Raw genomic sequence first — 13795 nt, 5'->3', positions numbered from 1 at the left:
ACATGCAGCATGAGTATCAGCCAGTGTCAACACTTCATTCAAGGAACACGAAGTGAAAAATTCACACCCACACAGCCATATTTTATATTGCACCGCTTCATCATTGAGATGTTTTGTGCATCATTTCATACGTTTCTCTCTGTAATTCTGAGTGACACACAGTCTCTGGCGTTACTACTGGAATGTAAAATCAGCTCTGCGGTGTTGAATAGGGTAAACAGAACAGCCTTGAACGCAGCAGGGAAAACATGAACCTGCCAGTGGAGCTTAAAAAATCTTAAAGCTGAAAATGAGAACAAAATATTCCACTTTTTTTTTTATTTGATTTTGTATTTCCAACTGCAGCTCTGGTCACCATTTTATTTTTAAGCGATAAATTGTGCAGTTGTTGTTTGATTTAAAATGTTTAAAATGTCACGCTGTCACTTGGTATTTTCTGCTCTTTCTCGACGGTCCAGTGCCAAGGTTTGGTCCTTGAAATTTTAGAATTCACTCAACAATATATGAATATTAAAAATACTTCATGTTCAAACTGGTTTCGTAATAGACCTCATTAAGTGAATAACATCTGACTAAACCATTATTAAACAATATCTTGAATATCCAATTATTCTTCTGCGTTAGTCATTAAGAGCAAATTGCAGAGATGCCTGTCATAAAAAGTATTATTTTCCTAGCAAGGTTTTTTCAGGATTAATTTTCCTGTAGTTAATCTTTCATCCACTGTGTGAGGTCAGGAATCTCATCATAGACGGGATATTTTTTTTTATTATTATTTTTATTTTACAGTCAACCTTTAAATTAAAGAATACATTTCTTAATGATAGTGACTTCTACGGTTATTACTTTGTCTTTCTGAGGCCTCATTTTCTTCCAACAAGGCATCCAAAATCAGATCTGAGGCAGACGCTTTGAGCAAGGCTACACTGCTAACAAGCCTGGTCAAGGTAATTGGCTGGATCACCAGCACACAAGTGACTTTCATGTGAGGAATTACTGGCGCCCGCAGACATTAAAACTAACCGAGGACAGCGCTGTTGAGTATTGTCGTGTGACAGATCTTCTTGTTTTTATGTTTCATTGATTTACATTGTGAGGAATGGTATCCTTTATTCCCACTAGCGGAGCTGGGAGCCGGTCAAACCGCAAGATTAAAAACACCAGAAACCTCCCCTCAGACCAATTTACTGTGTCAGACTCAGACCTGCTCAAGGCTTTTTCTAGACATGTCATGAGCTCATGTCTTGTGATAAGCTTACCTCCATAATGAACTCTCAGTCACACTGTTGAGGTTGAAGTCAAAGAGCTTGGTCAGCATCAGAATCACCTGCAAAGAAGAAGAGAAGGGAAGCGCTGGGTTCAGTACAGAAACGTATTAAACGATGAGCAAATTTACATACAGTTATGATAAGAAGCAGCAGCAGCACAGCAACAACCACACAGAGACGGAGTCTGAAACAGTGTTTTTGACAATTCTACATGGATCAACGGCTACTGATGCTTCTCACTGGGTTCTGGGAGGTCAGTATGTGAAACGACTGACTCCAGGTTTGCAGCATTTCCATTGTAGAGATTCACTCTAACTTCAAGATAATTAATTTGAGGAATTATTCGATTAGCCATTTAACCGTTTAATTCTGTTTCATTTTATTTTAAAATAAATGTAGATCACAGGCTCTAGAATCTCTCTAAATTGCAAAGTTTACAGCCTAACATTTAATATTAGTTCTTGTTAATATTATTAAGTTCTTTGTTTGCAGTTAGGACACATTCTCCTAGCTTCATAAATTTATTCATCTTTCAGAAAGAAGTGACCTCGAAAAAGCGTCTGTTTAGATGATGCCTTCATGAAAACTCGGAAATTCTATAATCCAACAGGGGAATTTCAGATTTCGGACGTCATAACGTTCACGTTACAGGTTCATTCGGAAGAGAAAAAATAAGTTTGGTATATTGTCACCATTTGCTGAACATAAAAAATGTGCAGCAGCTATTTATTCTTATTTGGGAAGCAGTCATTTCTGAGTTTGACAACTCAGAGCTAATTTTTTTCCCACATTGTCTTGAATGCAGAATCAGTTGCAGCTGGATCTCAACTAAGCTTTAAAAGACCCACCCCCACCCTACTTCTGATTGGCTAGTGATGTTAGTTTGTGTAATACTGGTTAAAACCGGTGACCGGTGAAACAGGTGAAAAGTGGTGGTCAGACAAATTTTGTCTCACCCCGTGATCTCAGACACCAGGTCGGGAACCACTGCTGTAGAGAACGTCATTGTGGTTTCTGTTCCTTCGTGTCACTCATTAGATGTTGCACTGAGTGTTTGAAGTCTTCTCATACTTAATATATCAAGTTCCCGTCGTTGAAGTCACTCTGACCTTTTAGAATGCACCACCCAACATTATGGAAACTGAAGACACTTTAAAGCAACTATCAAACGTGGAAAAGTGTAAGAGGATATATTTATGTCGTGAAAAGGAGATTTGTATTTGCCGGAATGAAACTCATTTGAACAGCAGAGACGTACGCCCACACCACCCTGAGCTTCTCTATAGCTGTCAGGGTATATCTTTTTCCTCGCCCGCTGCCGCACACTTTAGGTGCTTAATGCGATCCAACTGTTTCAAAGTCATTACTTAATCATATCAGGTTTAGTATGAACACTCTACTGTAAATTCCTTTAACACCCTGAAGGTGCACGGGATGAAGGAAAGTGGGTCAGTCAAAGTCTTCAGGGAAAAACAGAAGGCAGAAACATCACATTTTGCTCCGAGCGAAAAAGAAGCGATGCAGCACGGAAACTCACAATCTATTTACTTTGTGACTGGAGGTGTAAGTGAAATGGATACAGCTTGGGTGAAGCAGAAGAAAAAGTTTCACTTAAACGGCCGTTTTTTGTTGTTGTTGTTGTTGTTTTTTCCTTGGTGATGACTGTGTGGAAATGCTCAGGGATATTTTGTGGTGACATTAACGGTTATCTGATGACCCATATGCATCATGGATAAACCTCCGGTGTGGTGTGCAGGCGATACAGCATGTGCGATGTCAAAAATGTCTAGACGCACGATGCCTTGCTTGTGACGTGCTGATAAACTCTTATCTTGTCTAGGAGACGGCCGCATGAACCCCTGCGTCAATCTTTCCCCGCCGCTCTGAGAAAATGAACAACCTGAATATGCACGCTTTCACGCCATGCTGCGCACGGCCGGCGTCCAACAGCCTCCCCTCGACCCGACCGCCTTTGACACCTCCACAGAGCCGGCAGCTGAGCCTCCGAATGACTCGTGTGACTTTGCGAAGCACTTTGACTAACACAGGCTTCCTGTGAGTGCAACGAGAACAGATGCACCATGGGTAGCCAAATTACGTTGCGAGGTTGGGGCTCTTGTGATCAGGCTTATTAAGTATGCGCTAACATCTGCAGCCCTCCGGAAAAAAAAAAAAAACACTCGAAACCTGCGGCGCACTCGATCAACTTGAGGCTGGTAGGATTCTGGAGTCTGAGATGGAAAATAAGGACCTGTACAACAGCTGATAAAAAGGCACCGATAAAGAGAAGGTCCAGGAAGTAGTTGGGTGTTTTCAGAGCGGGGAGAATCAGCCGGGGGAATGAATAACCTTAAATGTCCGTGTTAGACCTTCGCATGCTAATGACTGACCAAGTCCATTTAGTCGCCCAGCTGGAGGCTGAATTCACACCCGCGCCACGCAGCTTCTCTTCCACTCTGTACTCGCTCACTTTCTTTCTTACTTTCCCCCTTCCCATTTCTTTCTTCCGTCACATCCCAACATCCCATTTTCGCCTGTGTGTGTGCGAGAGAGTGAGGGACAGACATAGGAGAGGAGGGTGAAGGTGAGGATAATGGTGCGCAGTTATATTTTTAATGCCTGCGAGCCACTTTGCATTTGACTGGATGCAGAGAAAGGTGGGGAGCGCAGTTAAGATTTTACTCAGAGCTCTCCCTTACGGCGCGCGTAGATTGCGCGTTTGCGTGTGCCCGTGCTGTGAGAGGTGGCACTGCGCCTCCAGACTCTGGGTAAAGTCCTCTAAAAGGCTGAGGTAGAAACCCGGTGACTTGGCTTCGTTAGCTGAAGGGCAGTGTGCGCACGGGTCCTTCTGTCGGCCACATATGGAGACTATGTGGGCAGTCGTCAGCGAGGGGCCCTGTCAGATGGGCTCCCATTGGAAAGTGCATATGCTCCATCACTGACCATGCCAATTAGGCTTCTGGGCTTCTCCTACTGTAAATACTCTGATGAGGCCCAGCTCCCCTCCGTCAGGGCCAACGGAAACTGCCTCTGGACGGACACGCTGTCCTGTCTGACGGTTTGGAGGTGTGCAGAGGAGCATGAAGGCATCAGAAAGACACTGGTGCTGCAGTCTGAGAGTCCAGACGCAGTGATTAACAGCTTGTCTGAAACGCTGGTTTATCGCAGATTTGCATTCAACCTCACAAACTTCACATGGCTGGTGAATATCTCTACAGCAGCTGCACTGAGGAGACGTACATGTATATAAGTATATTGTCTAGACATTGTCTAGACTGATGTCCAAGGTTGCTCCATTATTCTGAAAAGACGTCTGAATCACCAGTTATTTCTGGCTGCCTCAGTCGAGATAACAAGGCAAACAAACTTGAACAAGTTACTTAAAGAAAAAATTAAAAATAAACTGCTAAATGCATAGAATCTCCGTGGGTCTTGGTCTTCACAATTAATACCTATCTCCATATGAACATTAATTTAAATATTAAAGATAAGAGACAGCAATGGAATAATGAATAGGATAAAGATATTCAGGAAGCTAACCGAACACTGAATTTGCAGATATCGGTAAACCTATAAACTTTGATCAAATGAGGTTATGGAAACGTAACAGCGTCTTTCAGTTCTGTGTTTTGGTTTTCCTGCCTGCCAAATCAGTCGATTTCTGAAACAGAGCTCTGATAAGCTGACGTGTGTCACCTGTTTTGCGGCCGACAGCAAATAGATGGAGACTAGCTGGTGAATATAGCAGAAATATGGTGAAATATAGCGATTTATCCAGGTATTTTTTAAGGAAGTGTTAATAGAGGTACAAGGAGAATATACAGTACGTATGAAAAAAAAATAAAAATAAAAAAATGCAGCTTTCTAAGGTCAGTCCATATGCAGAATAAAGTTCCTCAATTATACAAAGAAGTCATTAAAGCAGTTTAAATAGGAACATAACAGAGCTGGGTTCAAAGCTTTTCCAATTCGATGTTGTTTGAAAAGATCCGACTTCCGTTCATAAAATCCTTCCATTTATTTTTTAAATCTGCCATTTTCTACATCCACTCTGCAGTCTCACGAGACTGATTTTACACAACAAATCTTGTGAAACTCCCCAACAAGATTAAATCTGGATCCAAACCATGACAGGAACTCCAACTCTGAGAGCACAGCGAGGGCGGAGAGATGATTGGATTTAAAAACTAAGATGGCAGAGAACAACTGCACAAAAGCGAAGCCACACGCAAGATACAAAGCATATAAAGCAGGCGTGTCAAACTCATTGTAGTTCGGGGGCCAGTTTAATCTCAAACCAGCCGGACCACGATGATCACAGCATAATAACCAACACCTCCAGATGTTTTCCATTTGTTTCACAAGTAAATAAGGAAAATGTTTACATTTAATAAACTATCCTTCAAAAAATATAAAATTTCTTCTGGCCAATTGGTGTCTGCTGTTTAGTCCTGGGTCTCAGTCTTGTATTCTGTCCACTTCCCTGGACACATTAGGGCTAGCAGATTTTTTAATTGAAAAGTTGCAGTCTTCTATGGAATTCTCACACTTGGAAAATTGATGCTGTGGGCCAGATTAGATTAGACTCTCTAGTGGACCACTTCTGGCCTTGTGAATCAGAACTGAATTGATTCAGGAAATCATTAGCGATGCCCAACCCTGGATATTGTTTCATTTGTATGATTTAATAGAGTGTTGTTGTTTTACCGTTGGGTGTCTGGCTAAAATAAAACATCAGGTTTACATGGAGCGGATTATACTAATAGAATCAAATAAATGATCATTTCTGTTGGAACTGCTTGCCTTCTGTTTATGTTCAAAGCTAATTTTTTCAGACCGTATTTTAACACATTTCTTTTTTTTTCTTTCGCCTTACGTTGCAGTGCATTCATACTGTTTAACAATGAAATTATCCTTTGCTGAAAAGCCGCGGTTCACGGTGATCAGTTGCCTCCACGTCAGACATGGTTTTCAACTATAAAAACTATAGTTCAAGGATTTGTCTCAACGCACAAAGAGTCTGTGAGTGATTTTGGTCATGCACGGGGAAGCCTTAGCTCGCAGTGAGGATCAGCAACAGACTGTGTCTGTGCAAAGCTTTGGGTGTTTAAAATATCTCCCCATTATTTCCTTCTAATCAAAAGTATGCCTTTGCTGCTAGCAAACACAGTTATCGCCTATGCAGTTTGGTAATTGTCCTTGGATGGAAGAGAGACGAAATCATGGATCAAAATTCCCAAACATGCATATACCAACAATAATTATCATTTCTTGCGGCACTAGAAGACAGAATAAACAAATATGAAATGCAGAGTATTAGCGCACTATTTCTGTGCTGGGTCCATGTTCTGCAGGGCATTATGAACTATTTGTTTTTCTCACATCTCATTTCTGTAATCACGTGAGACCAGATCTCTCTAGGGGACTTTTTTTATTATTATTATTTATTTATTTTTTGCGCTGTTTCATTACCACATGTGGAAAAAAAAAGAAAAGAAAAGGAGGCCATCAGAGCACAGGAGACAATGCACAATCAGAGGGACAATAACCGCACAGATGTATTTAATGAAACTGCTTCTCGGCTTCTTTTTCATCTGTAAATGTGTTTTTCCGTAACGAAGGCTTGGGAGAGGGGAAAAAGCAGCGCAATACGCACGTATAATGATGTAAACAAGTTCTACCTGCCCACATTTTGAGCTACCGCAAAGTGTCAGGCTCAGGGGGAATCACTCAGCCGGCACCGCTCCTCTCTGTGGATTAGCCTGTCACATCTTCCTTTGGAATATGTACCACTTGTGCCTGCCGCTAATATGAAAGTGAAACATGCCTGGGAAATAGGGTTCTGCTGCTTGTCGCATACCTAAAAATAATGTGGCTTCATCGCGATCAACGCCTGTCAAGCTGCACGTCACCGGGAGCTCATGAATACATGTACATATATATCTGTGTGCGTGTGTACACACACACACAATTATATACAATTGTATAGGGAGAGAGAGGTTAGTATGCACCACTGCATACTAATCTTCTTCTTAATCTAGGCTGCTTATTAAAGAATAATTATTCTCGTCTTTGGCCTCATTTCGCCTGATTTCTTTCAGTTATCATTACAGCACGCAGACACTGTAGAAAAGTTACATTCTTATTGCTTTCGCTTCATCCTCAGCCTCTTTTTTTTTTTTTTTTGAGATATCAGAAGACAAACTATTTTCAATTCCAGTGGAGCAGATTATTTTCTTTTTCGCCATGTGATGTTGGCAGAGATGCTTATGGAATGCAGAGCGGCGACCGGCAGTTTCATTTGTCACCTCTTTGTTTCACGCAGATCTGTCACCTCACTTTTTTTTCTTTTTTTTCATTTGAGCTGTCGTAATTTCCTTTATATGTTGCCATTCACGGCTCCTGATTGCCCAATAACCCACTTTGCATCCTGTAAATTTTCTTGTGCGTGAAAATGATTTCAATTAAGTAATCGATCTCGCTGATGCATTTCGAGACATGAAAGGTTCAAGGATAACAGGATAGTAAGCATTAAAGCTGTAATAAGCATTAAAACTGCACAGAGTAATGATTACATAAAGATTACATATAATTCCTATGGCGGTGTGGGGCAACATTACAGAAATACAAGCTCATCATTATAACCCATTATGCATTTTGTTATGAATTATGCATGGGAGAAAACCTGTAGTCTAAAACGTATAGATGAAGATACAAACATATGTACATGCAGATCTCCAATGTGTTTTTCCTCATGCATCTGTACTTGAACATTTAACCCACACGTGTGTGTGTGTGTGTGTGTGTGTGTGTGTGTGTGTGTTTGTTTAAATCACAGTATGTTACAGTGCTTATTTTTTACAGTGATGCTGCTAAAAATAGTCTTGCTTGCAGCTTTAGACACGGCTCAGAGAGCACTGAACACATGCAAACAGAAGCTACACTCTTTACTTTGTGAGAGATTCTTTGGAGAAATGTAGGATCACATTTAAGCTGATGTTTCCACTCCAAAAACCAAAAAAAAAGACCTGGCCCCCGAGAACGGTAATGTCCTCGCGCCCTCCACAGCTACTGTATGCGACTGATGTGGATGTTACAGTCGGTCAGAGCAGAAATGGTCCGTGTGATTTTTGGTATTTTAGGTTCACTTTTAAAAACGGAAACGAAATCTGGAAAAATGGCTCTTCAGTTTCCTTTTTTAAAACAGAAAACTCACCAAAAAAAGGCATTTGTTCTGTTTATTCTGTAGTGAGTATTAGGTGAAATTATGAAGCTGTATATGGATTTGATAAAACCCAGAATTTCTGGCAATCATCACTCTTCTCTCACAGGAATGGATCACTATGATGGCCCGGGTCCATTCGGCACCAAAAAAAAAAAAAAAAAAAATTGCTTTTCTCCGTATTGAGAATGCATTTGCTCCAAGATCAGAAACTTTGTGTCATAAAGTCTGAAATTGCACCTGAATATTGTTCCGAGGCATGCAATTGGTCCATTTTGACCAAACAAAAGGTTTTTTCGTAGAGAGCTACAAAAATCAGTGACTGCTTAAAACCAGTTTGTTGTTCTTCTTCTTCTGGTTTTATATGAACCAAATAATGTCTGTTTTCTCATTTAGTTTTCTCTCTCTGTTCTATTTTTTAATGTATTAAAGGAGAAAAATGTAAATTTACACGTTTAGCATTTTTTGTTTTTGGTATTTCAAGTTTGATTGTAGATGCAGATTTTGGGGGATTTTCATTTTAAAGAGTAAGAAGTACATGGGCCATAAATATGATGTTCTTGTCCCTTGACATTGCTTTAATCATAAATGCTGGTGTGTTATGTTCGGCCTTATTTTGGTCAAAGTCATTCTTATTTGCTGCCCTCATTTAGAGTAAAGTGGTCACTAATGAATTATGAATATTTTTCATAACTACAGTAATGCAGGGAAAGGACACTTTCTGGCAGCAGCCTGATCCTTTACCCACATCCTTGTGGCGTCGAGTACCAAGACGTTAGCAGCAGATCCTTTTATGATCATGCGCGTGGTCTCGAGGTCTCTGCCTCCTGCAAATAAGAGAACAACGACAACCCCAGCCAACTGGTCTCTGCTGGGCCATTGGTGAGCATCTGTAACCCTGGTTTTTACAGTGTGTCCCGTGCCTGTTGGCACTAGGCAGACCACTAGTCAGTGAACATGTGGAATTGGCAGCAGAAGCATAAGCACAAGCTGTAGAACACTGAATCCTAATTATCGGCCCGCCGGCCACATCCAGCCCACAGAAGGCAAATGTCTGGCACGCATATTGTCATAATATGTGAAATAACAGCGATATGTACAATAAAATGCGCACTGCTTTGCTGTGGTTTGGCCTCGACCCGTACCGTGCACTTCATCATCACCTTATATGCGTAGAACGTGGGGTGTTTTAATACATGACGTACTGCAGCTGGGTGTGCTCCTAACTAGCTTAGGTGCCTGTCAACTCATCAATATCTGTAAGTCGTCACCATGGCCTGTGTGACCACGGACCACGACAATGATAAGCCAACTTACCTTATATGCATGCAGATCGTAGCGGTGTGTTGAAAGCAGCTCTTCAGCACTGTGCACGCTACCAGTTCTGATGCTACTTCAAACAGACCAGACCATCTCTGTCATTCTCTCACTGAATTGTGAAAGAAAGTCCATTTATTTTGCATCGTTTGTAAATCTTATTGTGGTTTCATGATAATTCCAACAACAGCACTACAAGCAATTTAATTTGTATGAACCACACTGTATACTTCAACTGCTACAGAGCTCAACTTAAAACAACGAATAGATGCAAAGAGAGAACAGAAAACGTGGAAAAGGCAGGACTAAACCTGATCCACAGAAGCTGCTCCCTCAACCCACAGGACCCAAAGGCCCCCACTAACAATGTCCTGTTACCAACTGTTTTGGAGACACAAGGGAGACCTACACAATGTTAGGAAGGTGGTCATAATGTTATGCCTGATCGATGTATGCAGTATATACAGTATATTAATGAATCCATACACACAAAATACATCAATATATATGTTAGAGTATCCGTGTGTGAGAGTAGAATGAAACAAGAAGGCCTTTCATAGTTGGAAACTTAGTGTGAAAGACAAACTTGTTGGAAGTTTGCTATAAAGAAGGTATACGTAGACAATAAATCACTGGTTAGTACTTTGTCATACCAGGGAGATAACGCTTGACACAATTATCGAAAAATAAATTCACGGACGTTTGTCTTGCTGATAGCAGACGGAGCAATAGTGCGGTATGTGCTCTCTGCGCTGAATGAAAAACTGAGCAACGCCCTTGTTTAACTTGAAAACTGGGTCGTTCACCTCTTGAATATGAGACTTGAATTAAAAGCAAAACATTTGAACGACCACACAGAGAAAATATTAAATCACATGTGCCAATTGTTCCCTGAGATGTTTATTTTCAAATGCAGGAACGGATAAAAGGCATTGATTCGGGTGCCTCACGGTGCACTACCAGCGTCAGGGAAGTTCGTGAGGTTTGCTGAAGGCAGCGTCTCGCCCCGGAGATAGAGGCTTCAGTCCTCAAGCAGCGAAGAGACGACGTGCCATGGAGAAGCGGCTGGAACCAGGAAATTTAAGATAATTTCAGTGCGTACAAGATGCGGCGCCTATAGATAATAGAACAAAACTTGTCAGTTTTGTAAAAAAGAATTAAGGCTCATTGATTTTTTTTTGCTCAGCGTCATCCAGTTTGGACGCTTTCAGTCCGGTTAGCCCGAGGCGGTATTAGATTAAAAGAAGTCCCCCTAGGACTCGCCTGGAGAGTAAACCGATGGTGGTAACTAACAAGCTCTTATGTGTCTTCACGTTTGCCCTTTTGTTCAGGTTAATCTGAATCAAAGCTGCCCCATTCTCATCATTTGCATTCGATTAAAGGTGAATACATGAAACAGAAAGAGAAAGAGAGCGGTTCCCCCACCTCCGCTACAGCTTCATAAACCCAGACATAAACAATAAAGCAGCCACATTGACCTTCCTTTTGCTGTTTGTCTCCTTCATCATCAAAGTCATCTGTAAGTAGGTGTACTGTACATATAGTCTGCTTTTCGGTGTTAAGAAATAAGACGTTAAACTAGATGAAGACATGAGATGTGAAGCCTATTGATGGAGGAAAGTTGACGTGCCTGTTAAGTCGTAGGTACTCCAGAGGAGCGTGAATCACAATCAGAATGATCACGACCTTGTGTCACGGTAATGAGATGATCAAGCGTCGTCCCACGGTAGCCTCAAAGCTGCATTTTTCCACATGTGCAACTGCAGCTGCATCACTGCCCAAGCAATTATCAGGAGTACAGAGGTAAAGGGATAAAAATAGATCCTCAGTAACCTGCAGCACATACATCTGATGTACAGTATAAGCTGCAGCTGTGGCTTTCAAAACCGCCACTCGTCACTTGGACCGAGCCCCTGTTGGCATTTGATCCATCTCTTCATGATACCAGCTCTGACCAAGAATTCAACCTAGCCCGCACAGGAAGTCGTTCAAGGCCAGGCTGTCGAGCCAGCCGCGGCCTTGGCTGCCGTGCTCAAGCGGAGGCAGAAGGCATGCTGGCTGCCTTATTATAGGAATAAATCCAAGGACAAATGAGGAAGTTTGGCAGGACTGGAAGTGAAAAGCGGGCAAATCGGGAGGAATTGAGTCATTGTAGCTGTACGGGCTCAGCGGCTCCTCACCACAGAATCCATCTGCAGTCGGAGCGATTGATCGGAATGGGTGTCATTACCTGCGGGTTAATGTGGAGGACATGAGTAAACATGAATAGTGTCTATCAGTGGAGGTCTGTCAGCGTGACACAGATGGTTGGGGGGCCTTCACTTCACACCTCGGCTCGATACAGGTGATGGGTTTCTAGCACCGGTTTTATCATACAGAGGATTTAATACTGCCGTCACCGCTGATGATAACATTATTATTGATTCCACCGAGGGGGAAATTTACAGTGTTCCAGCAGCTGAGGGAATAGGACCGAACAAATAAAAGGAAGCACAAAACTAGAAAGTTAATAAAAGAATAATTTAAAGCAGGGGCCAAGGACCCCAAACTGATGGAGAGATTGTTGTACCCTGCTTTTACTAGTGTATTCTTTTTTTTTTTTTTTTAATAATATGGTCATCATGTCACTTATCTGTCATATTTCAATCATATTAATACTGTATTTACTTTCTCTTTACCTGCCCAGGGACTACAGGTGGAAATTTGCAATTGTCGCTATAACCTGGCTCAAAGCATCTCTTCTTGTTTTACAAGATTAATGTTTTTGATAAATGAAGTAGGGACCCTCTGCATGTGTTCTATATTAAATTCGGTCTAGTGCTATTTATAACTATACGTTATTGTTATCATGTTGCATTCAATATTAAGCTGTTCAAATAATACATAGGTTCAAATATTCATTTTTTATTTCAAACTTGTGCAACAGTAGGGTGCCCTACTATTACAGCGCGCATCTGGGATTTTACCTGCGGACAGAATGGGCTTTTGGCCAATTGTGAAGAACCTGACAGAGTCAAGCGTGTAACATGCAGCCGTGTGATTGGCACAGCAGTGATAGGGGCAGGGAATAGGAGGCTTAGATTGACAGGTCTAGTGTGGAGCTCTGTGTGTTGAGACGGCTCCTGTATCGCAGTCCTGACTGAAATATGACGTCTTCTGTCTCCATTTGTCCCTTTACGAAAATATGCTGGATTCATGTTAATGTGTATTTAAAGAAATTTAAATTTGTTGAGGGAAACTAAAAACTATATATAAAAATGTCTAATTAACCAAAGATTTTGCGACCCCGCCCCCTACAGTACCCCTGTTGAAGACCTATGATTTAAAGTTTCGAATACGCACAGGTTGTTGGATTGTTTAATTCTTCAGATATTATTTGTATCAAATTGCTCAAATAGGTTTTCCTCTCTACATTACTTGCATTTCACATGTGCACCAGTGACATCCCGATAAAGAATTTTAAAGGTGGAAAAAGCGCTGATTTTAGCCATCATAGGTCAACAGTGGGCTCGACAGGAACGAAAGACAATTCCTGTTTAGATGAAATGTGTGGCGACGTGAGAGTGGTTGCTTGTTGACTTGCTTCTGCCGGAGCCTCATCCGTTTTAATGGTATTCCAAAATGCCCTCCAATTGCTTATCATCCGAACTTGAGCTGACGACCATTCCAACAACTGGAAATCTCACACTGGACCATTTCCAAGTTAATGCATAAATTAAGAAGGGGCTCGGCGGGAGGGGAACGCCGAGTCCATTGCAGAACGTAAGGTGCAGGAGGGAGCTCTAAACACAGCCCTGCCCCGGAGAGTAATAAATTGCAGAGTTATTGGTGAACCATAACTTCCCACTATGTTATCTGCAAGTGTATTTATTGCTTACTGCGGCTTCCAATAGCCACAAAACAAAGGCTGAGCTTTCCTCTGTGTACTAGAAAACAGTAGATTGAACCAAGAAATTCTCAGTGAGCAGCTATAACCGGCAGAGGAAAG

The 13795-nt window shown here is 41.6% G+C and overlaps 1 protein-coding gene across 5 annotated transcripts in view; it reads right to left on the bottom strand.

The window, feature by feature from the left end:
- LOC125004125 (VPS10 domain-containing receptor SorCS1) overlaps positions 1–13795 on the bottom strand; it is a 145538-nt gene that overhangs the window by 79973 nt on the left and 51770 nt on the right. For all 5 annotated transcript variants that reach the window (XR_007112310.1, XR_007112311.1, XM_047578514.1 and 2 more), the window contains exon 2: positions 1260–1327. Coding sequence is in view for 3 of the 5 variants with exons in the window: in XM_047578514.1 (XP_047434470.1) it covers positions 1260–1327 (68 nt within the window). In the remaining 2 variants the exon portion in view is untranslated. The remainder of the gene's footprint in view (positions 1–1259; positions 1328–13795) is intronic.

This window comes from Mugil cephalus, chromosome 2 (assembly GCF_022458985.1).
Source record: "Mugil cephalus isolate CIBA_MC_2020 chromosome 2, CIBA_Mcephalus_1.1, whole genome shotgun sequence".
NCBI lineage: Eukaryota > Metazoa > Chordata > Actinopteri > Mugiliformes > Mugilidae > Mugil > Mugil cephalus.
Note: the sequence above shows the minus strand (reverse complement) of the source record. Positions and strands in the feature narration are given on the sequence as shown.